General features: G+C 42.3%; 1 protein-coding gene across 1 annotated transcript in view; it reads right to left on the reverse strand.

The window, feature by feature from the left end:
* The window catches only part of UBE2B (ubiquitin conjugating enzyme E2 B), a 47,317-nt gene extending 25,110 nt beyond the window's left edge, over positions 1–22,207 (reverse strand). Inside the window, exon 1 of the mRNA XM_089669950.1 lies at positions 22,031–22,207. Within this exon, the coding sequence (XP_089526076.1) occupies positions 22,031–22,074 (44 nt within the window). The 5' untranslated portion in view covers positions 22,075–22,207. The remainder of the gene's footprint in view (positions 1–22,030) is intronic.
* Between the last annotated feature and the right edge of the window lie 2,492 nt (positions 22,208–24,699).

The following is a 24,699-nucleotide window of genomic DNA, read 5'->3' on the forward strand; positions in this document are numbered from 1 at the left end:
GTGACGATCTTTCCACATATTTTGTCTAACTGGCTTATTTTCTATCATCGTCAGCTTCTCTAGTGACCATAATGTAGTATTTCACTGACGGAGTTATTTCAAGAAAATACAGCACTACGGCAACTAGACAGAGCTGATGATCATTGGAAAAATTTCACAAAATGTGGAGAAACCATTGAGTACTGAGGTGATGCTTTTTTTTATTTGCACTAACATACAATTTTGAGTACAAGCTTTCGGGGTATGTCTCCTTCTTCAAGGTCCAAGCAGTACTATTATTACAAAGTTTTAGCAGAATGTTAGAGATGTAGGGGATGAAAAGAAAAAAAAAAAAAAAAAAAAAAAAGGGGAAGCAGAACACAGCTACAATCACCTCAAACAAAATGTGGAGAAAATTCATTACAGCTAGGGAAATGCTTATGTAATTCATCCAGTGAATTATATAAATATATCCCATATATAGGAATTATGATTTAACCACTAGCCTACAGGGCACTTATACCCCCTTCCTGCCCAGGCCAATTTCCAGCTTTCAGCGCTGTCACACTTTGAATGACAATTGCGCGGTCATGCAACACTGTACCCATATGAAAATTTTATCATTTTTTTTTTGAGACAGCTAGAGCTTTCTTTTGGTGATATTTAATCACCTCTGGGATTTTTATTTTTTCTTAAACCAAAAACCACTGAAAATTTTGTAAAAAAAAGTTTCTTCGTTTTTGTTATACAATTTTGTAAATAAGTGATTTTTCTCCTTCACTGATGTGCGCTAATGAGGCTGCAGTGATGGGCACTGATAGGCTGCACTGTTGGACACTGATAGGTGGCACTGGTAGGTTGCACTGATGGGCATTGACAGGCATCACTGATGGGCACTGAAAGGCAGCACTGATACATCACACTGATATATGGCACTGATAGGCAGCACTGATAGGCGACACTGACTGGCACTTATAGGTGGCACTAATTGGCAGCACTGATTGGCATTGATAGGCGGCACTGACTGGCACTGATGGGTGACATTGAAAGGCAGCTCAGATGGGCACTGATATGTGGCATTGATGTGCACTGGTATGCACTGATATGTGGCACTGATGGGTACTGGCACGTGGCACTGATGAGCACTGACTGCTGGCACTGATGAACATTGACAGGTGGCACTTCTGGGGCCACACTGATCATCAGGGCACACTGATCATCAGTGCCCTGATGATCAGTGTAGATGTCCGCTCCGCGGAAAGCCGATTACCGGCTCTCCTCTCGAGCTGTCAGCGTGACAGCTCGAGAGGAGAGAAATGCCGATAACTGGCATTTCCGTGTTTACATGTGATCAGCTGTGATTGGACACAGCTGATCACATGACCGAGCCGACATCTTCGGCTCTTTCCGTGATCCGCTGTGTCCGAGGGACACAGCGCACTGGCGATCGCCGCGCTGCGTGCTTCCTGAGCTGCGCATGCGCGGTGAGAATGGAAGGACGTCATATGACGTCCTATCAGGACTAGAGAACCACCTTGCGCCCGTCATTGTACTATACGGCGGGCGGAAGGTGGTTAAAGTGGACATTGCAGTAAAATGGAAGGACCATTTATTATACAAGCACCCCTCTTTATTCATGAATAGCTGCTGTTGGAAAAAAAAAATTACATAGATCAGGAGGTGATGTCACTATTCTCTTGGTGAAATCCAAGAGAATGCAGAGCATATCAATCTCAGAAAAAGACACCCTACTAAAATGCAGGAATATCTTCTTGTGAGATATGGGGTACATGGAATTACTGCAAGGAAGATGGTTTCAGGGACCTGCAGTCAGTGACAGATGCACTGCGTATAGGGCCTATCCATCCGTTACTGTACAGATGAAAATGTTCAAATATGCATGAAAATCCAGCTGTTCCAGTCATTGATTAAAACAGGAGGATGACAGCAGCTGCACAGAGCATGTCATTGCTGGGGGCATGAACACATGCTGTATGGGCCTTCGCATTCACATGAATGAGCCATTACATTGCATCTACTGCTTGTTCAAAATATGTAAATACTTTAGTGTGTATGATCTGGACAAAGATTCACTTTAAAAGGATAAGGTCACCTTTGGAACAGGTTACATTTTCCACCCGGTTTTTAGGGTGGAACATGTAACATGTTCCCATAGCTGCAGCCGCATCCAGCTTCCTGATCCCCCAAGAGGCAATTGGATATTCCCTGGATCAACTTTAGCTATACCTAAATGTATATAACTACCTTGTAGTTTTCAATGAACTACCTCGGTGCCGTGGAGCACCGTGGTAGTTAATTGAAGCTTCCTGTCAGAATATCTGCTTGACCGTACGGCAAGCAGATATTCTAACAGGTCTGCAGGAGACCTGCATGGCATCAGTGATCTACTGATCGCTGGTGCAATGCTTTCCTGGCTCCTTTGGACAAAAATAATAAATGCACATTTTTTTACCTGCAAAAAATGTGCATTTATTATTTTTGTTCAAAAGGTAAACTTATCTTTTAAGAGCTAAGTGCCAGTAGATCAACAGGTAATTTTTCCACACTTGCAGGATCTTTAACCAATTGAGAGCTAGTCCAATGCCCTTTCATTACCCAGTCATTTTTCAGTACTGTGATAATTTGACTGACAATTACTGACAGACAAAAGTTTCTTTTGGTGGTATTTAACCACTTCAGTACTAGGCACGTTCACCCCCTTCCTGCCCAGGCCAATTTTCAGCTTTCAATTGCGCAGTCTTGCAACATTGTACCCATATGAAATTTGTACCTTATTTTTTTTTTAGACAGATAGAGCTTTCTTTTGGTGCTTTTTAATCACCACTGGGTTATTTTTGCTTAAATTTAAAAAGACTGAAAATCAAAAAAGGACACAAACAAAAAAAACCCACCTTTTTCTTCATTTGTTATAAAATTTTGTAAATAAGTAATTTTTCTTTTTCACTGATGTGCGCTGTTGAGGCTGCAATGATGGTCACTAATAGGCTGCATTGATGAAACTGCACTGATAAGCTGCAATGATGGGCACTAATGAGAAGGCACTGATGGGGCTGCACTGACAAGTGTAAACAAAGTGCTGGACAGTCTTGCCGGTTATCGGATGTCTCTTCCTGACACCGACACAGCATGTGAGGAAAGGACTGTCGATAACCGGTAAATCTGTTTACATACGATTAGCTGTGATTGGACACAGCTGATTACATGGTAAAGGGCCGATGTGATTGGCCCTTTACCGCGATCAGCTGTGTCCAAAGGACACAGTGGTCACAGAGCATGCCCGAAGCACACCCCAGGAGGCAAGTCCTGGGAGGACATCTATAGACACCCTCACAGAACAAGACAACAGGGCTGTAGCCGTCTTTTGGTTATAGCACGGTATTAAAGTGGTTAACCAATTCAATACCGTGCAATTTTACACCTTCCTGCCCAGGCCATTTTTCAGGTTTCAGCGCTCTCACACTTTGAATGACAATTGCGCGGTCATACAACATTGTACCCAAACTAAAATTGTATCATCTTCTTCACACAACTAGAGCTTTCTTTTGGTGGTATTTAATCACCACCGGGGTTTTTATTTTTTGCTAAATTAACAAAAAAAAGACCAAAAATTTTGAAAAAAAAAAAAAACACGTTTTTCTTTGTTTCTGTTATAAAAGTTTACAAATAAATAATTGTTCTTCATAAATTTAGGCCAAGATGTATTCTGCTACATGTCTTTGGTGAAAATAACCCAAATTAGGATGTATTATTTAGTTTGTAGGAAAGTTATAGAGTTCACAAACTATGGTATAGATCTGAATATTGATCAATCCTGAAGTACTGACAGCCAATCTAATTTCTTGAGGTACAAGAATGTCAGAACAGTACAGATATCCCCCAAATGACCCCTTTTTGTAAAGTAGACAGTCCGACGTACTTCATAAGAGGAACCGCGAGTTTTTTGAAGTTGTATTTTTTTTGTCATAATTTTTCGGAAAATGAAAAAATTAAAATTATTTTTACTATTTTTTTACATACTGTCACCAGTGCAGTACAGCATCATCATATAACTGGCATGGCGGTGAACAGGGACACTAACTGGTGACAGTATGAAAAAAAAAAAAAAATATATATATATATATATATATATATATATATATATATATATTTAATTATTTTTTATTACATTTTTTTTATTTTTTTTTTCATATTTTACTATGACCAAAGTAGTACAATTTTACCATAGTAACATTGTACTACTTTGGGGAAGTGATCAGCATTTTTTTTTTTTTTTTTTTTTTTTTTTTTTTTACACAAAATTTGCTTATAGCAAAGAATTACTTTGCTATAAGCAAGCATTTACCTGAATGACATCGATTCATTCAGGTTTTTTTTTTTTTTGTGCTTAGCTGTGATTTGGCCACAGCTAATCACATGACATGTGCATGTGACCTGCTGTGACCATTCACAGCTAGACACTAGTATACAATGGATGGCATGAATGAAGCCATCCATTGTATACAACTGTCATGTGACCTGCTGTGATTGGTCACAGCAGGTCACATGGTACGGGCAACAGGGGCTGGTACTCAGATCTGTCATCGGCCGTGTCCGAGGTACACGGCCGGTGACAGATCGCGCCGCTGCGCGGCTCTGCAACCGCGTGAACTGTGCATGTGCAGGAGGACGCCAAATGGCGTACACCCCGGAAAGCTAATGCATTTTTGCGGCCGCCAAACGGCTATAGGCCGGGCGGCAAATGGTTAAGAACCACTGGGATTTTAGTTTTTTTTTTTTTTTAAATTGTAAAAACGTTTTCCTTACTTCTAGTAATATATCAAAGAAAAATGTCAGAGCAGTATCAAAACCTCCAATATGAACCCTTTTTGCAAAGTAGACACCCCAAGGTAGAAAAAATAAATAAATAAATAAAAAAGTAGCAAAAAATTAGATTAAGTATTGAGGACTAGTTTACACTAGCGTAGCTCTCTGAAGAGTGAACTGCATTTGTTCATTCTTCAGAGAACATTCAACAAGCAGTGAGAGCATTCAATAGGCCTCCACTGCCTGTCAGTGCCTCTGCAGCATAAAGGGTGGGGGGGGGGGGTGTTGGGAGAGATAAAAAAGTGCATGTAATCCGAGTGTTTTACTGCCCCTAGACACAAGTGTAATCTGGGATGTTGAATTCCCATCGCCCAACGCCCGGGACATGTAGGTTCGGGCGCCGGGCAGGTAGTTTTTCTTCACCTTCAGCCCTGCTGGGACCAAGCAGCAGGGCTCGCGTGTCAGTTGGAAGCATTCAGGCGGCAGCACTGCCGCCCAAATGTTTCCACACAGTGCTGCCCCCCCACCCCGTGTGAAGCCCCTCCACTTCTTGTCCTGACTCGGAAGTGACGTTATGATGTCACATCTGGGTCCCCGTTGAGAGACCTTGGATGTCTCAATAAAGAGAACCTGTAACCAAAAAATCATCACATAGGGGACATGGTCTCCTATGTGGTGAAAAAAAAAACCTTTTTTTTTTAAATTGTAAAAAATTTAAGTTACACCCAAGTACACAACATCTCCCCCACCCCCCCAAAAAAATTGAGCCCCCCCACATATACGCACATACAAATGTAAAAGCACACACTGGGGCACCTACGCATGAAAACGTCGTTTGCGATGCACACGTTACATATCGCCGCGCAAGCCAGAATGAGAGAAATAATTCTAGCACCAGACCTCCTCCGTAACACTAAATTGATGAACTAGAAAGGGCTTTAAAAGGGTCACCTATAAAAAAAATATAGGGTACTGATATTCATCGCCATTTTACAAGTGCATGCAAATTTAAGGTTTGACAAGTTGGATATCTATTTATTCGCTGCAACCTCATCTTTTATATTTTACAAAAAAATAAGGTAGTTTATTGCTTTTTTTCTGCCCTAAAATTAACGAACTTGTATTTTTTACTTACATTTTGCAGTAATATAATGCAACATAAGAAACTGGAACTATTTTATTCTCTAGGGTCTCTCATTTCACAAAATATATTATGTTTGAGGGTTTTGTGTAATCTTCAGGCCTAAAATGATTTTTTTAGATCTTGTGCAAAAAACGCAAAAACAGCGCTGGCAGCGAAAGGTATAAAGGATAAGCCAAACACTCCCCTTTCCTGACAAACACCCAATCAGTACTCATTGCACTGCAAGGTGTCTCTCTGCTCCCTGCTAGTCCCCGGGTGCGGAGGAGACAGGCAGGGAGCGGAAGAGGAGATAAACAGCACAATGTTAAAAATATTACACGTTTAAGTCACCATAAAACCCCTTTTGTTTTTATACTTCAATATTTTTATTGAGAATTGGTATACAGTGGTATGCATAGGAACAGTAACATTTCCACCCACATGGTGAAATGGTGAGCATAAACAAGTCAGAGCATATAAGCATATGTATATGAACCATCATTCGCACCAGGTAGCAAGCGTTCCAACAGAAAATGGACAAGGGCAGTGCCAGAGAAATTTATCACCAATATAAAAACACATTTCAGAAGAAAAAAAAAAAAAAAAGGGGGAAGGGGAAGAAAATGAGAAGAGTCAGCCGCAACATTATTAAGCAATGGAGATATATCTGATCCATGGTTCCCACGTCCCCTCAAATCTAGACTCATCATTATTAACAATGCTAGTTAGCTTATCATTAACCAATTATCCAATTAAGTGTTTGTTTAACCCCGTCTAGCGGAATCAATTATGGTCTCCAACTTCTAGCTATGGTAATGCGTGCCGCCAATAAGAGGTAAAGAATTAGTTTAGTCGATTTTTTGGGAACGGTAGCAGGTAGCAGATGAAATAAGGAAACTTCCGGTGCTCTAAGAATATTAAATTCCCGTAACCGAGTAGATAAATTTAAACATTCGGATCCAAAATCTATTCACCACCGGACATTTCCACCAAATATGGAACATAGTTCCCTCTTGTCTGTAGTGTCGGAAGCAGGTAGGGGATACTGAAGGGTATATTTTAGCGAGGCGCGTAGGAACCAAGTACCAACGAAGCAGCGTTTTATAATTGGATTCATTAAGAGCAGATAAGAAAATCGATATCTTTGATAAAGAATGGGCTGCAGTCTGCCAAGTTTCCAGATCTAATGAGCTATTCAAATCCCTTTCCCATTGAGTCATATAGGATAATTTAGTGAGAGGATCGACAAGCGAAGCATAGACAATGGACAAACGACCCCTTATCATCCCAGTTGCCCCACAGGAGACTTCTAAAGGAGTGAGTGTACAAGGTTCCGCTATTAATTTAAGTTTGCTAGAGATAAATTAGATAAGTCCATAGCGAAACAATTCTCCGGGAGGCATCTGGTACTGTGTCAAAAAACACTGGAGAGAACGAGGACGAAATCCATCCAGGTAGTCTTCAATACGCAGCAAACCCTTATTCATCCACCATTGAAATACTGACGGTGACACATCAGAAATAAACTCAGGATTATAAAAAACTGGAGCTAATTAAAGTATGTGGGGAGAAGAAAGGTTTGCGAGCCCGCCTTCTGTCCCAAACCATCAACAAATAAGACAACGTAGGACACAAAATAGGACATAATCGACTGGGGAGCCACATAAGAGCACCAATAGTGTAAGGATGGCAGGCTAAGGCCTCAATGCCAACCCACTGGGGGACATAACCCCTGGCTGTAGTACAAGTTAACTGTGCTATCTGAGCCGCATGAAAATAAGCGAGGAGATTAGGAAGTCCCAAACCGCCATGCTTCTTTAGGGAAAAAGAGTTGACTTGTTGAGACTAGGACGCTTTCCCCTCCAGATAAATCTAGAGACTGCAGCTTGTAATAGTATCAGTTCCCGTTTGGGAACCATGATCAGTAACGTCCTAAAGTAGTACAGTAGTCGCGGTAAAAAAGTCATTTTAATAGAGTGCATTCTACCACACCAGGAAAGTGGGAGATCCTGCCATTCTAGTAAATCAGATTTAAGTCGTTTGAAGAGCGGAAGATAATTGGTCTTGTAGAAGGATGAAAAAGATTTCGTGAGGTGGATCCCCAGAGAGGGGAGAGAACGAGGGGCCCACTGGAAATTGTCCTGAAGGTGACGAACCTCCGAGTTAGGCAACAAAATTTTTAGGGCAATTGTTTTAGAGGAATTAAGAGTAAGACTGGAGGCCTCTGAGAAACGATGAAACAAGTGAAGGAGACCGGGTAAAGAAGTGCGAGGATCAGATATGTACATAAGGACATCAGCAGCAAATAGAGCGCATTTATGATCCCGCTGACCGCAGCGGATGCCCAAAATAGTGGGATCAGACGAATGGTGATCGCAAGCGGTTCCATTGCCAGAGCGAATAATAGTGGAGAGAGAGGACATCCCTGTCTAGTGCCACGCCCTATCGACAGGGAGGCTGATTTATAACCACGAATGGAAACTTGAGCTGAAGGATTAGAATAAAGGGCCCGTAGCAAGGTCGTAAAAGAAGGGCCAAACCTATCTAACATCTGAAATAGGTAGTCCCACGATAGACTGTCAAACGCTTTATGAATATCCAACGATAACAATAAAATTTCCCTCTGTGAGGATTTGTGCCAATTAGAATGTACAGCTGACAGCAGAGCTAAAGTCCGACGAATTTGGTCTGTCGTTTGTCGATCGCTAATAAATCCTGATTGATCATCATGAACATACAGTGCTAGGAATTTATGGAGGCGTAAGGCCAAAATTTTAGTGAGAATCTTTAGATCACAATTAATTAATGAGATGGGCCGGTAATTGGAAACTATAGAAACATCTTTGAGGGGTTTGGCGATGACACTAATGAATGCCTTATTTTCGTCGGGGGGCACCAGTCCCCCATCCCGTAGATAATTAAAATATTGAACCATATGGGGAACCAGGATATCAGGGAAAACTTTGTAATAATTGTGAGGAAGACCATCCGGTCCTGGGGGTTTATAAGGGGCAAGAGATTTCAAAGCATCCCTAATCTCTTCACACGAAATAGGCCATTCAATCGACTCCCTATGAGCCTCCTGAAGACAGGGAAGAGGAACAGAGCTCAAAAAGGAGTCGAAAGACGAAGAAGCACCTCCCCGGGGCGTACTATAAAGTTCAGTGTAAAAAGAGTGAAATTTCCAAAGAATCTTACCCGGATCTTGGGATAAAGTACCATCATCTAATCGGAGCTTAGGGAGGGCCGTTTGAGAATGTCTGGGAGTCAACTTGCAGACCAATATGGTACCAGGTCTATCCCTCAAAGTAAAAAATTTATGGTTAGAGCATCGTAGTCGTTTGTCAGCCGTGGTAGTAAGACAAAGATTTAGTTCCAGCCGGGCTTGATCCAATTTAAGCAACAAGTCCGGACTGGGATTTTGCTTATGTTAGGCAACCAAGTCAGAATATGCTTGAGTTTTGGTGGCTAGAAGGTCATTTCGGGCTTTTTTAATTCATGAAGAGAGTTGAATAATAAACCCCCTAACCGAGGCCTTATGGGCTGCCCAGTTAATGGCCGGGTTCATATCCTCTGCTTTATTAAGTTCAAAGTATGTTTGTAAGTGAGAGGAGATATACTGACAATAGGAGGAATTACCCAAAATAGATTCATTAAGACACCAACAATAAGCAGTTCTACCAAGCAGCCCAGATGACAATATTATAGAAATCGGGTCATGGTCGGACCAAGGGAGAGGATTTTAGCAGTGAGGAGTCTAGAGAATGAATGTGTAAGAAGAAATATATGGTCAATGCAAGAATAACAATTATGGGCCTAGGGTAATGGGAATAGTCTCGAGAGGTTGGGTTAGCATCAACAAAGTCAAACCGATACAATAGCTGTGCCAATTTACGGCTCTGTCTAGAAAGAGGCTGAAGCACGACCATTCGAGAACGATCCAAAATCTGATCTAAAGCGAAGTTAGAGTCACCAGCCAAAATGACATCGCCCTCAAATTCGCTAGCCATAGAGTTCAATAGGGAATTAAAAAATTCCACCTGGTTGGTATTTGGAGTGTAGTAAATTAAAAAAACTAATCAAGTGTCCCTCCAGGTGACCTTTCACAAGAAGATACCATCCCTTCTTGTCCCGGATAACTTTAGATTCGGTAAAGGAAAGACGGCGAGATAAGCAAAGGGCACCCCCCGTTTCTTCTCTGAGGCATTAGCAAAATAACAGACAGGATAATCTTTATGTACATATCATGAAATAAATGAAGGTGGGAAATGTGTCTCCTGTAGGGCAACTATGTCCGCCCCAAAAGAGCGGTATCAATTAAAGGCCTTTATGCGTTTGGAGGGGGAGTTGAGCCCCTGAACGTTATGAGAAAGTAGACGGATCGTTCCGCTATGAGACCGTATGGAAGCCATCATCGGCAATTAAAGAACTATATAGAATGGGAACCCTCCACACCTGGAGCATAAAAATGGTCCGAAGAATCCAGATACGCTGACGGCTGACCCTGGGGAAAAAAAAAAAAAAAAGGGGGAGGACAATAAAGAGAGGAGAGGAAAGAAAAAAGAAGGAAGAAGAGACATTTGGAATAGAAAAATCCTCATGTCAAGCAACCGAGGGAGATATACAGACTTATGTAATATAAGCAAATCAAACGTCACACCCGTAATAGCAGAGCAATAGCCCTGCAAAGGAATGGATCTACCCGGAGAAAACAACTCAGGGAAGAGTCTTCCAATCAGGGAGGGCGCATAGACACTCCCCGGAACCAACAACAACCCACCAATAACATAACAATTAGTAGTTAAAAATGTAACCGAACCCTCTGATAACCCCAAGGCCCCTCCCCCCACCAAACCTCCCACAACAGCAGAAAAGCAGTGGCCAATGTTCCCGAGGAACCTCTGAGAGGCCACCACCTAACAGTGGAAGAACAAAAAAAAAAAAAAAAAAAAAAACCACCCAAGGAATCCTACGAAAGGCTATAAAAACTTAAGAAGTCTCCCTGGGTGATTTCCGTGGGGAGTGAGATGTAGGACTCTGAGATAAAATGCCCAGTTTAAGTAATAATTGCTCATCATCCTGGAATGTGGAGAACCCAGAAGACTTTCCATTAAGAATGAATTGTAGGCGAAAAGGGAAGGCCCAGCGATACCGAATACCCTTCTGCACGAAATGGGAAAGTAGAGGCTTAAAGGATCGCAGTTTCTGGATGGTAGTTGGAGAGACATCAGTGAAAATGTGTATCTTATGTCCCTCAATTTCCAGATCCGGAGTTTCTCTGCTATATTTCATTACCGCTTCCTTGACCTGGAAAAAAAAAAAATATGAGGCTTTACGATGATATCCCTAGGAGGCCCGCCTTTGTCTAGTGGAAATCAGCGCTCTGTGGATACGATCGATTTCAGTATGGAGATCATCAATATCGGGTATTTCAGACCGCATGAGGGTTTGTGCACAGCTAGTGAGATCTTTAACCGATTCAGGGGGACCTCGAATGCGGAAATTATAATGCCTAGCCCGATTCTCCAAATCATCAATTTTAGAGTAAGCCTCCTCCAAGCGATCTTGCAAGTCAGTAATCATATTAGAATTTTGGGAAACTCTTATGAACTGTCGTATCAACTTTAGCCTCAATACTGTCCAGGCGTTGGCCCAAATCCTGAAAATCCTGTTTGAGGTCGGCCGCCAATTTTGAAGTAGAATTTCCAGTTCGAGTTGCAATAAATCAGCAAACCGAGCGATTAGGGTTGCATCACTCGAGTATTGTGGTGGATCTAGATGGATTGCTGGCGAGTGAGCGGGGCTGCTGTCCTCGGGTACTGGGCCACTATTCTGGCTAGAAAAGATGGCCGCTATCTCGCTTCCCAGTGGCGAGGAAGCAGGGGAATCAAGGCCCAGTGAACAGGCCAAAGCCTGGTACTCGGGTACCGCAGGGCTGGAAGGTGACTGCGGGGGCTGTCAAGAATCACTCACGCCATCCTGCGCAACACCAGCGGTCCGGTCCCAGGCCTATGATGGAGGGAGACGCAGGGTCCTGTGTCCCCCTCTGTGGGAGAGGTGCAGCTCTGCAGGCAGCAGTAGAGGAGGTGGCAGGAGCTGCAGATGCCAAACCGGGCGCCATCTTAGGTCCCCTCCTCCCCGCAGGGAGTATTGATTGTCAGCCTCCGCGGCTCCTCCCCGACGTCCGCCCCTGCATCGAGCGGAGGCTCTGAGGTCCGGGTAACGTCCGGGGAAAATCCCGGAAGCAGCGGGGGATCGGTGCCTGTGCACGGGCTGTCACTGGCTCCAGGGATGTGCGGAGCTAACGTCGTACCATACCGTCCGGCCGGCTGCGCATGCACACTCCCCCTTTTGTTTTTAAAACATTCCTAATATCACCTCCGATTTAATTAAGGTTTTGGTTAAAAAAAAAAAAAAAAAATTTTTTTCCATCTGGACAAGTAGATTGTCCTGAGGGACAAGTAGATTAGGACACCGATTTATTCCCTGGACAAGTAGTTTTTTCAAAACTTTCCACACCCCTGTGTTAAACCAGGTATATAAAAAAAATTTTTGTCTTGTTCCTCTGCATATCCATAAGCACTCTCAGACCTCTTATGATCTTGTAGTCCTAACATTTGGTAAGTCTACATCATCTGCGGTAGTGCAACTGACGACACAGTGGAGTTTTTTTGACTGGATTCAGGAGTGATTTGCTTTAGATTACACTTGGCTTTTGAAGACTTGACTGAATGACAATTGCACGGTCATACAACACTGTATCCAAACTAAAATTTTATCATTTTCTTCACACAACTAGAGCTTTCTTTTGGTGGTATTTAATCACCACTGGGGTTTTTTTTTTTGCTAAATGAACAAAACAAAAAAAAGACCAAAAATTAAAACCAAAACAAAAAAAAAAAAAAAAAACACGTTTTTCTTTGTTTCTGTTATAAAAGTTTGCAAATAATTGTTCTTCATAAATTTAGGCCAAAATGTATTCTACTACATGTCTTTGGTGAAAATAACCCAAATTAGGATGTATTAGTTAGTCTGTAGGAAAGTTATAGAGTTCACAAACTATGGTACATATCTGAATATTGATCAATCCTGAAGTACTGATAGCCAATCTAATTTCTTGAGGTCCAAGAATGTCAGAACAGTACAGATATGCCCTAAATGACCCCTTTTTGCAAAGTAGACAGTCCGATGTATTTCATAACAGGCATGGCGAGTTTTTTGAAGTTGTAATTTTTTTGTCATAATTTTTCAGAAATGAAGAAATAAAAACAATGATTTTCACCATTTATTTTTTTTTTTACATACTGTCACCAGTCTAGTAGAGCGTCATCATATAACTGGCATGGCGGTGATCAGGGACACTGACTGGTGACAGTACAAAAAAAAAAAAAAAAAAATTAATAAATTTTTATTACATTTTTTTCCTATTTTTTTAAGATTTCTTTCATATTTCACTATGACCAAAGTAGTATAATGTTACCATAGTAACATTGTACTACTTTGGGGAAGTGATCAGTATTTTTACACAATTTGCTTATAGCAAAGAATTACTTTGCTATAAGCAAGCATTTACCTGAATGAAATCGATTCATTCCAGGGTTTCTTTTTTTTTGTGCTTAACTGTGATTTGGCCTTAGCTAATCAAATGACACAGCTGGGCTGTGATTGGCCCAGCTTGTGCATATGATCATTGTGACCATTCACAGCTAGAGACACTTGTATACAATGAATGGCATGACAGGAAGCCATCCATTGTATACAACTGTCATGTGACCTGCTGTGATTGGTCACAGCAGGTCACATGGTATTGGCAACGGGGCCAGTACACAGATCTGTCATTGGCCATGTCCGAGGTACACGGCTGGTGACAGGTTGCGCCACTGCGCGGCTCTGCGAGGAGGCAAGCTGCGCATGCCTGAAAGGACGCCATATGGCGTCCACCTGGAGGAACGAACTGCTCGCCTGGCCGCGATCTGGCTATAGGCCGGGCGGGAAGTGGTTAACCACCTGCCAACCACTCACAGTAAATATACTCTGTGCGGGTGGCACATACAGGAGCGACACATTCATGAACCTAATCGGCCTTCTTTCAAGTCTGGGGCATGCACGTGTCAACTCAATTGGACACAGCACGAGTTTGGCAGCTGATTTCAGCCACTGATTTAGGCTGAAATCTGCTGATCAGCGGTGTCCAATCACACAGGGAGGAGTTCTGTGTTTACAAAAACCAAGAACTCTTTGTACTGTGAAAAGTGATCTAGCTGTTTCTTCTCCCTGAAAAGCAGGGAGGAAAAAAAACAAACAAAACAGCCAGATAGAAAAGAAGTAACACATATTATACATTGTTAGGCACACAGTTAACCCTTTCCCAGCAAGTGTCATTAGTACAGTGACAGTATTAGCACTGATCACTGTATTAGTGTTACTATTTATGTCAGTGTCAGGCAGTTAGTGTACCTCCCAGTCAGCATCAGCTAGTGCTAGACTGCCCACCACACTATCACAGTCCCACTATAAGACGCTGATCACTGCCATTACCAGTATAGCATCATAGCTGCATACATTCCTGTATATATACACACACCATAGTTTGTAAACGCAATAACTTTTGCACAAACCAATTTACACTTAATGGGATTTTTTATTTACCAAAGATGTGTACAGGGGTGTGGAAATTTTTTAAAAAGCTACTTGTCCAGGGACAAAATCTGTGTCCCAATCTACTTGTCCCTCATGACACAAAAAAATAAAAACCTTTAACCAAAACCGTATTTAAATCTGCTTTAACTGCTTCCCTGCCACCCTATAGCAGATATACTGCTAGAGGGCAGCAGGGGTGCGCAAAATCACATATGATTTTGCATTTCTGGGTAGGGGGCACATGCCCTACCTGCGCGGCCATTCGCGAGCACCACTGTCAATCACCATGTCCCGGCCGGTGATTGCCGAGGATCTCCGACAGGGAGGAGGGCTGCTTTGTTTATCAACAGTCCTCCTCCCTGTTGGCCCGGTCACACTGCTCTAGATGGCTGTGCACAGCACAGCCACCCAGAGCAGTGTCCTTACAGTGAAGCACCAACACCACCCACCAGTAAAACACTCCCAACACACAGTTAACCCTTTGATTGCCCCTCATGTTAACCCCTTCCTGCCCAGTGCCATTAGTACAGTGTCAGAATGTCCACCGCAGACCCGCTATAACTTTCATGTGAACCAATTAATTTACACATATTGGGATTTTTTTTTTAGCAAAGATATGTAGCAGAATATATTTTGGCCTAAATTTATGACAAAATTAGATTTTTTTAAAAAATTTTCTGGACATGTTTAACCACTTGCCCTCCAGAGGATTTACCCCCCTTCCTGACCAGACCACCTTTTGCTGTTTGGCACTGCACTATTTCAACTGGTAATTGCACGGTCGTATAATGCTGTACCCAAAATTTATGTCCTTTTTTCACACAAATAGAGCTTTCTTTTTGGTGGTATTTGATCACCTCTACGGTTTTTATTTTTTGCGCTATAAACAAAAAAAGACCAAAAATTTTGAAAAAAAAACCCAATATTTTTCACTTTTGGTTATAAAAAATATCCAATTAACTCAAAGTTAGTCATAAATTTAGGCTAAAATGTATTCTGCTACATGTCTTTGGTAAAAAAAAAATCTCAATACATGTATATTAATTGATTTGTGTGAAAGTTATAGCGTCTACAAACTATGATATAGATATATATATAGAGATATATATATATATATATATATATATATATATATATATATATATTGGAATTTACGTAGCTTTTACTTTCTGACTGCCCATCACATTTCTTGAGGTGCTAAAATGTCAGGGCAGTACAAACCCCCCCCAAATGACCCCTTTTGGAAAAGTAGACACCCCAAGGATTTTGCAGAGAGGCAATGTTGAGTCCATGGAACATTTTATTTTTTACCACAAATTTTTATGAATATGACAATTTTTTTTATTTTTTTTTACACAAAGTTGTCACTTAATGATATATTGCTCATGCATGCCATGGGTATCTGTGGAATAACACCCCAAAACACATTCTACTACTTCTCCTGAGTATGGGGATACGACATGTGAGACTCTTCAGCAGCCTAGCTACATACAAGCCACAAAATCAAATGACCACCTCCAGGCTTTCAAAGGGCATATTTCCTCATATCACTTCCCTGCTACCTATCACAGTTTCGGAGGCTCTAAAATGCCAGGATAGTACAAACACCCCCCCCCCCCCCCCAAATGAGCCCTTTTTGGAAAGTAAACACCCCAAGGAATTTTATAAGAGGCATGGTGAGTATTTTACAGATGTCATATTTGTCACAGGGTTTTCAAAAAGAAAAGAAAAAAAAAAAAACACTTTTTTTCTTTGTTTTCCAAAAACGTGGCAACAATTGAGATCTGCAAAACATTCACCATGCCTCAGCAAATACCTTGGAGTCTCTACTTTCCAAAAAGGGGTCATTTGGAGGGGTTGCTTCTACTATCCTGGCATTTCAGGGCCAACATTATGCCACACATCACCCACTCTTGAAGACCAAGCCTTTTCTTACACTTTTTGTTCACATGAAAAAAACAGATTTTTTGCTAGAAAATTACTTAGAACCCCCAAATATTATATATTTTTTTAAAGCAGAGGCCCTAGAGAATAAAACAGTGGGTGTTGAAATGTTTCATGTCACACAGTATTTGCGCAGTGATTTTTGAAACACAAATCTTTTGGGGAAAATACACTTTTTAGAATTTTAATGCACAAAAACAATATATTGCCCAATAGTTTGATAAACTATAAAATATGATGTTATGCTGAGTAAACAGATACCAAACATGACATGCTTTAAAATTGCGCATTCCCGTGCAATGGCAACAAAGTTAATACATTTTTATTATCGATAGGTGATGTTTTAAAAGCCTTTACAGGTCACCAATTTGTATTTACACAGGGGGTCTAGTGCTAGAATTACTGCCCGCGATCTGACGTTCGCGGCGATACCTCACATGCATGGTGCAACCACTGTTTACATACCAACACAGGGTCAACACTTGCGCACGTAGGTGGGGGTTGAGGGTGGTTTTTTTTTTATGTTATTTTGATTTTTTAAATTATTTTTACACTATCCCTTTCATTTTTTTTTTTATGCTATCACAGGGAATGCAAATTTCACCTATAACTTCAATTGGCATTGGCATAGATTATTTTTTTGAGAAATCTGGGGTCTATCAGACTCTATATATCTCCTCTGCCCTTACATTATCTAATCTCACCAAGATCAGTGTGATCAGAAGCTCTCCCAACTTACAAATGGCGCTGTTTATATCCTGTGAAACTGAAGTGATTAAATGCTCGTAGCTTCCGATTTCTTAGACTATAGAGATGATTGGACCCATTCTGGTCTCTGACCAGCTCTATGGTCAGCCAGCGGAACTGCCGGCTGCATTCTCGGATTCCCCTGTGGGACAGGAGAGCCCAAGAAAACTGTGGAAGGCAGCAGGAGGGGTGGAATGTCCCTTCCCACTGCTCGTAAAAACAATTCATCAGCTAATTGGCCACTAGGATTACTTTTACATGAAAACCGACCGCCAGCTGAAAAAAACGGTACCAGAATGATGTCTGTAGCTGCAGGCATTATCCCGGTATAATCACTCAAAGTACATTGCTGGTCCATGTTGGGCATATATGTAACAGCAGAGAACATGGGCATATGATAAATTGGCTCTGTGGATCAATATGACAGCAATTCATTCTTTCTTGTAATGCCAATGTCGAGGTTTGGCCCAAAAGAGTTTTAAATTCAGAAACCATGATAGGTTTCCATGCAAATAGTCGGGCAAGAGCTGAATTTGGGTGGGTGGTGACAAATCTGTGAAAAACAGCAAAGGGGCTAAACGCTAGTGCTGGCAGCGAATGGTGCCGATCCTGCTAACGCTGCGTTTTTGGGGACGCTATACAAAGGAGGCACTAATAAAGTTCTGTAGGTGATCAATATCTTAATCCGTACAAACACTATACTAGTAATGGCGATGTGTGTGGGCAATCTAACGCTAGCTGACCCTGACTGGGAGGGGCGCTAACTGATCCTGACGCTATCTGATGTCGCTAATGGCAGTAATACAGTGATCAGTGAAAAATTCTATATACGGATACTGTGCTAATGGCACTGGCTGGGTGACGGAGCAATCAAAGGGTTAAATGTGCTAATCTAACGTGTATGTAAAATGTAGTGGTGCTTTAACTTGGTGCCCTATTCGCCCTGCTCTCCCTAGACCAACGGGTGGGGGCAGGGGGGGACGCAGGTGCGTTCACACCCCAAAACAGTGACGCAAGATTATGTCGCTTTGCCAAGAGCTGCTGCTCGCCCGCAAAATGCAGGTAAGCGGTTGGCAAGAAGTTAAAAAAAAAAAACATTAAAATTCTCAATATGTTTTTTTTTAAATTATTTTTTAATACTTTTATCGGACTAGTACAATGTTACCATAGTAACATTGTACTACAGCAGTCGCGAGGCGGAGCACTGCGCACCCACTCGAGCTGTGTTAGTACAGCCAGAGAGACATACCAGTATGTCGCTTTGCCTGTAGCTGCCGTCCGGCAATACATTGCGGGCGGGTGGGAAGCAGTTAATATCAAAGTCAAAAATAGTTTTTTTTTCTCAAAATTGTTGGTCTATTTTTTTTTTTTATATAGCGCAAAAAATAAAAAAAAATGCACAGGCGATCAAATGCCATCGAAAGAAAGCTCAATTTGTGGGAAAAAAAAAAAAGGACATAAATTTCATTTGGGAGCAGAGTTGCATGACCACGTAATTGTCAGTCAAAGTAACGAAGCGCCGTAATGCAAAAGATGGCCTGGTGAGGAAGGGGGGTAAATCCTCAGGAGGGCAAGTGGTTAAGTAATGTCTGGGGCTTTTAAAAACAAAAGGGGCTTTATGATGACTTAATCATTTAATATTTTTAACATTGCACTGTATATCTCCTCCTCCCCTCCCTGCCTGTCTCCAGCACCACACTCGGGGACTAGGAGGGAGGGGAGAGACCTTGCATTGTAATGAGCACTGACTGGGTGCTCATCAGGAAAGGGGAGTGTCCGGCTCATCCTTTACCCCTTTTGCTGCCAGAGCCGTTTTTTCATTTTTTTTCACACTTTTAAAAAATCTTTTAAAGGCCTGAAGATTACAGAAAACTCCAAAACATTATATATTTTATGAAATCAGAGACCCTAGAGAATAAAATAGCGGTAGTTCCAATTTTTTATGCCACAAGATATTATTATTCAGGATTTATATAGCGCCAACAGTTTGCTCATCGCTTTACAATATATTGGAAGTCAATACAGCAACAATACAGTTCAATACAAGAGGAATAGGAGGGCCCTGCTTCTTGGAGCTTACAATCTATGCCTACAGGACCAATGTGCACATTTACTTTTGAGCGTGAGCACAGGGGTGCTTTAAAAATCCTTTAATTTTTTTAAAACATTGTACCTTTAATTTTTTTTTAATCAACTTTACTGCTATCACTAGGGATGAACAACAGCCCTTGTGATAGCATGGGCCATAACAGGTCTCTGATGGCCTCCAATGCATCTGATTAGACACAGATCACTCCGATTGGCTGCTACACTGGCTGATAACTGGCCAGTAAACAACAAACCAAAACCGGAAGTGACAAAATCCTCATCGCTTACTGTTTCTTACATCACACAGTGGGAAGAACAACATTAGTTCCTCTCACTGTATGCCCAGAGCTGGATGCATACTTACCGGGCTCCCTGATTGGATGGGAGAGCCTGGTAAAGTCCATGGCAGGAGGGGGACCCCCTTTCACCGCATTATCACAAAGGTTGCATCGAGTAGATAGCCAACTTGTCAAACCTTAAATTTGCACACACTCGTGAAATGACAACAAACTTTAGTAACCCTATATTTTCTGCTTTTAAAGCCCCTTATAGGTCAGCAGTTTAGCGTTACGGAGGAGGAATGGTGCTAGCATTATTTCTAACATTCTGGCGTGTGCGGTGATATGTAACTTTTTTTTTTTTTTAATCACATAGGGGACAAAGTGTCCCCTATGTGATGATTTTTGGTGACAGGTTCTCTTTTTTGAGACATGCATGGTCCAAAGACCCTGAATGTCTCCCCTGTGCTCCACTGAATGTAATGTAGTGCACATCGCACCGCATTACATTCTTTTCTGGCCTCGATGGCTGGGAATCTGTCAACAGGGACTTAGAAGTGACATCACATCACTTCCCGATCAAAACAAGCAGGGGAGAGGAGCGGATGTGTCCACTATCCTCTCTCCCCTATACATGCTGGTAGCCACTGAACTGGTCCTGGGCCCCAGATGGGCAAGCAGAGCCTGGGAGACATAGTGGGCAGGTGGAGGCTTGCATCATAGTGGGCAGTGTGGAAGCAATAGGGTGGCAGCACTGCCGCCTGAGTACTTCTACCTGACAGGTGAGCCCTGCTGCTTGCCCGCAGCAGGGCTAAACATATAGAAAAAAAAAAAAAACCTGCCTGGCGCCCGGAACCGCATGTCCTGGGCATCGGGCGTTACGAATTGAACATACCTGCATGTAGAAGAATACATTTAGGCCTATATTTAAAGTAGAGAACTGATTTATTACTGGATGCGTTTTATAACAGAAAATGTGGGTATTTTTTTCGAAAAACTTTTTGGTCTTTTTCCATTTATATCATAAAAACTAAAAAACCCAGTGGTGATCACATACCACCAAAAGAAAGCTCTATCTGTGTGAAAAAAACAATATAAAAATTTCATTTGGGTACAGTGTTGCATGACTGAGCAATTGCCAGTTAAAGAATCACAGTGCTGAATAGCAAAAAAATGTCCTGATAATGAAGGGGGTAAAACCTTCCAGAGGTCAAGTGGTAGGTAGTAAATATACAGATCACATAGAGAATGCATGGAGATGCATTTTTCAAAGCAAGAGGGGGATGAAATAGTTATTAAAAAAAACCCTCAATCAATTACAAGGCCTCACCATGAATTAACTGCTGATGATGATTCTTTTATTCACAAACCTCTATTGATAAATACTCACTTCCTCTTCTTCTGGTTCTATGAGGAAGGAGAGGGATTTCAGATGTAAACAATACAATGTTTACATTTGCGACTGATCATCACAAATGAACATGCACAATCCCAACGCACTTTCCTGCACGAAATGGCTGTATGAAGGGGTCCTGCAAGGCTCCAAAACATTGCCTTGCTGTAACTATGTAAACCTTCATTAAAGCCTTTTCGGACCCACATTGGAGATATTTGGTGTGCCGCTGACATTTCTCTCCGGTGGTCATCACGGCTATCACAATGTACAGAGCCAGTCCAAGCGGCTCTGTACATTGTGATAGCTGTGATGATCACCGGAGAGAAATGTCACCAGCACACCAAGGATCTCCAATGTGGGTCCGAAAAGGCGTTAATAAAGGCTTACATAGTTACAGCAAGGCAACATTTCGGAGTCTCGCAGGACCCCTTCATCAGGCATTGTGTGTCTGTAATCTGTGCCATCTCATGGCAGCTCAAATCACATCCGTTAATGAGTACAGTGGCTATCTCTGACATAGGCTCCTGAACTTTTTGAAACTGACTTAAGGCTTTCATGAAGGTTGTTCTGAAGGGAAAGTAACGCAAAAAACTGCACGACAAATGCTTTATTGACCCTCTGTCGTGTTGCGGCCCACTGTTTTTACAGAAAGAACAAAAAAAAACTCTATTATAGCCCAGAGCCTGTATATTGAACTCCATTAGTCTCATACATGTAGCCTGAAAGAGATCTCAGCTGCAACCAACAAGCCAAACTACTGGGACTGCTCTGACCTATATAATGGGAATGCAGAGCACTCTTGGTAAGCCCATGCGGGCAGCCCCATAAGGCAGACGTGGGTTCTATAGTGTGGTGGGGATGGTGGCAGAGGACAGATGGTGCTGTGAACTCCGACATGAATACTAATCGGCACTGGAAGTCGACAGTCACCCATGATGGATCTGGGGAGACCTCACCATGAAAGTTTCCTGCTGTCCTATGGAGGGGGGGGGCAGGCTGGAGGTCACTCACCTCTTGAAGTCCCTCATAAGCCTCCTCCTGGCCGGAGTGGACATGGCCCTGGTTCAAGGCGGACGGAGAAAGGGACAAGGGCGGCGGGCTAAGGCAGCTGTCGGGAGCCAAGGCCCGGCTGCCGCTTCTCGCTCTGCAGCCTTGGCACAAACAAGCTGCGATGACGTTTCACAGCGCCCCAAAAAGGGCAGAACAGAACGTTCCACCGGACCCAACCAACCGCCCCCGAACAGAGGGGTGGACACAACCGTACACTTACACCACACGTCACTCAAATCATTCCCATAGGGACAGTACATTGTTATTGGAGCAAAAGCATGTATGGTAACAACATATATCGCTAGTGAAACCCAAGAAGAGCGTCACATCCAAACTACGTCCACTCCTGCCTGAGAAATGGAATATTCCAAGAGTGACAACCGAAAAGTTCCTGGAGAAAGGTTGCGTCAGATCATGTGATCTTCAGTCTGTGTACAGAGCGTGTTTGGTGTGTGTGTCAGAGCATAATAGAAGTATGGACAGCAATGTAAACCTGGTGATCCTTTACATCTCCATTGTTCACAACGGTCAGTGCAGCAGAAACGTAACCTCGGTTTTGTATCGGATTCCAGCTACTGAGTAGTAAGGCCAGTAGTGCCCCAGACTTCTTCAAAATGCAGGCTGAGGTTGTGTGTGAACAAAAATGTCCATACAAATTCCTGCTTGTATGTGGTGAACACAGTGTTCTAATATTATGTTGATGGCACACATGGTTTAATAGTATAGTGTTTATACTGATTTAATTAGTGTGCTCAACTGTGTTTATTTTCAAAACAGGTGCAGTTGATGGTTAGCCTAGCGGCAGGCTTTGCCGCCCTTCTGATTAGTGATCAGTAGTGAATCACTTTTCAGAGGGCAGTTTACAGGTGGCTGTTAGGTGATACGTTGCCTCCTCAACACCTGTTTTAAACCTGAAAAGCCTGCAGTGCAGCCCCATTCACTTAGGGCTCATTTACACTTGCTTCAACTTTGAAGTAATTCAAAAGGCTTACATTAAAAAAAAAAAACATGTTATACTTACCTGCTGTGTGCAATGGTTTTGCACAGAGCAGCCCTGATCTTCCTCTTCTCAGGTTCCCTGCCGGCGCTCCTGTTGGGTGACCCCACAGCAAGCAGCATACTATGCAGGCGCATGGGCACTCCAAGCCTGCTGTGCCATGTGTCCATTCACACACAGAGCCGTGGCTTGTCCCTCCCCCTCTCTCTTCTCATTGGCTGATTGACAGCATTGGGAGCCAGTCTCAGCCAATGAGGAGAGGGATTCCCGGGATAGCCAAGACTCCAGTTAGGGTTCCCACCTCATCCCTTTAAAACCAAATACATATTGATGACACAGGTTCTGAGGCTAATTTATTGCAGATAAGGCACTAAGTGAGTTACCACCTTAATCAGCAACAGAACATGTGTAATTAATGTGTTTGGTTTTAAAGGGATGAGGTGGCTCTGCTGATCCCCCACTCAACAGTAACCCCCAGCTCTGCTGATCCCCCCACTCAACAGTAACCATCAGCTCTGCTGATCCCCCACTCAGTAGTATCTCTCAGCTTTGCTGATCTTCTGGTTTGCTGATCCTCCTCTCTCTCCAGTTCCCATTCGCCTTCTGGTATATTGCTCCCACACTGTGCACCACATGTGACATTTCTAGTTTCTCCTGCTCTGATCCCCCAGATTTGCTGATCCTCTGCCTCTCTAGTCCCTGCTCACCTTCCGCTATAGTTTTCCCATATTGCACATCATGTGCCGTCTGCTAGTTGTTCCTCTCCAGTCTGGACCCTGTTCACCTTCCTGCACACAAGCATGAAACCATCACTGAAGGAAAAAATATGTACATACGTTGTATTCATTTTGTTATACTGTCTCCATTTCATGTATAAATGTAATAGTTACAATTCAGATTTTTCCTTTTCTGTGTAAGTTGAGCATCTAGTTTTATTTTCCCAAGAATGACCTCTTATTTCTGTGTAAAGGGAAATGTTTTGTATGGTACAGCTGCTGATACAGTAACCCCTCATTTACATATGAATAATTTGTTTTGTGTTAGATAGTGATTGGTTACTTTGATGATCCACCCTTTTTCTATGTTTGTGTATTAAAGAACAAACTCACTGTAGTAAAGGCTGAATAATTGTTTGAAGGATACCTGTGTGTCAATTGCATTATTCCCAGGATCCTGAGGTAGCTGGTAAGGAGGACAGGAGGTATTAACCCTTTCAGTCACACCATGTGACATCTGAACCAGACACTTCCAGAAGGTTTGCTTGTTGATTTCCCAGTGTATAGTGGGATATCTCTTAACTGCAATACCTACAAAACAAAGCAAAGCTAAAGTTGAACAAAAGCCTCTCCAAAGCTGCAGGTGCTGTTAATGAGCTTTGTCATAGACTTCTATGGGGGCTTTGGAGATTCTTTGCAGCACCAACAAAGCAACATGGGGTATAATTCTCAATGCAAAGCAAACACAACGTATAAACAGGACTGTAAACTTTCCAGTTTATTTAGCGACAGATGCTTTGATTGGCATTCAGAATGCTTTAAAAAAGTGTGTCCAATACCACATTTTGAAGCAAGTGTAAACAAGCCTTTAAAGTGGAGCTCCACCCAAAAGGGTAAGTTCCCCTTTAATGCTTTGT

Source organism: Staurois parvus, unplaced genomic scaffold, assembly GCF_062004578.1.
Source record: "Staurois parvus isolate SC_StPar_1 unplaced genomic scaffold, SC_StPar_1.0 ptg000085l, whole genome shotgun sequence".
Lineage (NCBI taxonomy): Eukaryota > Metazoa > Chordata > Amphibia > Anura > Ranidae > Staurois > Staurois parvus.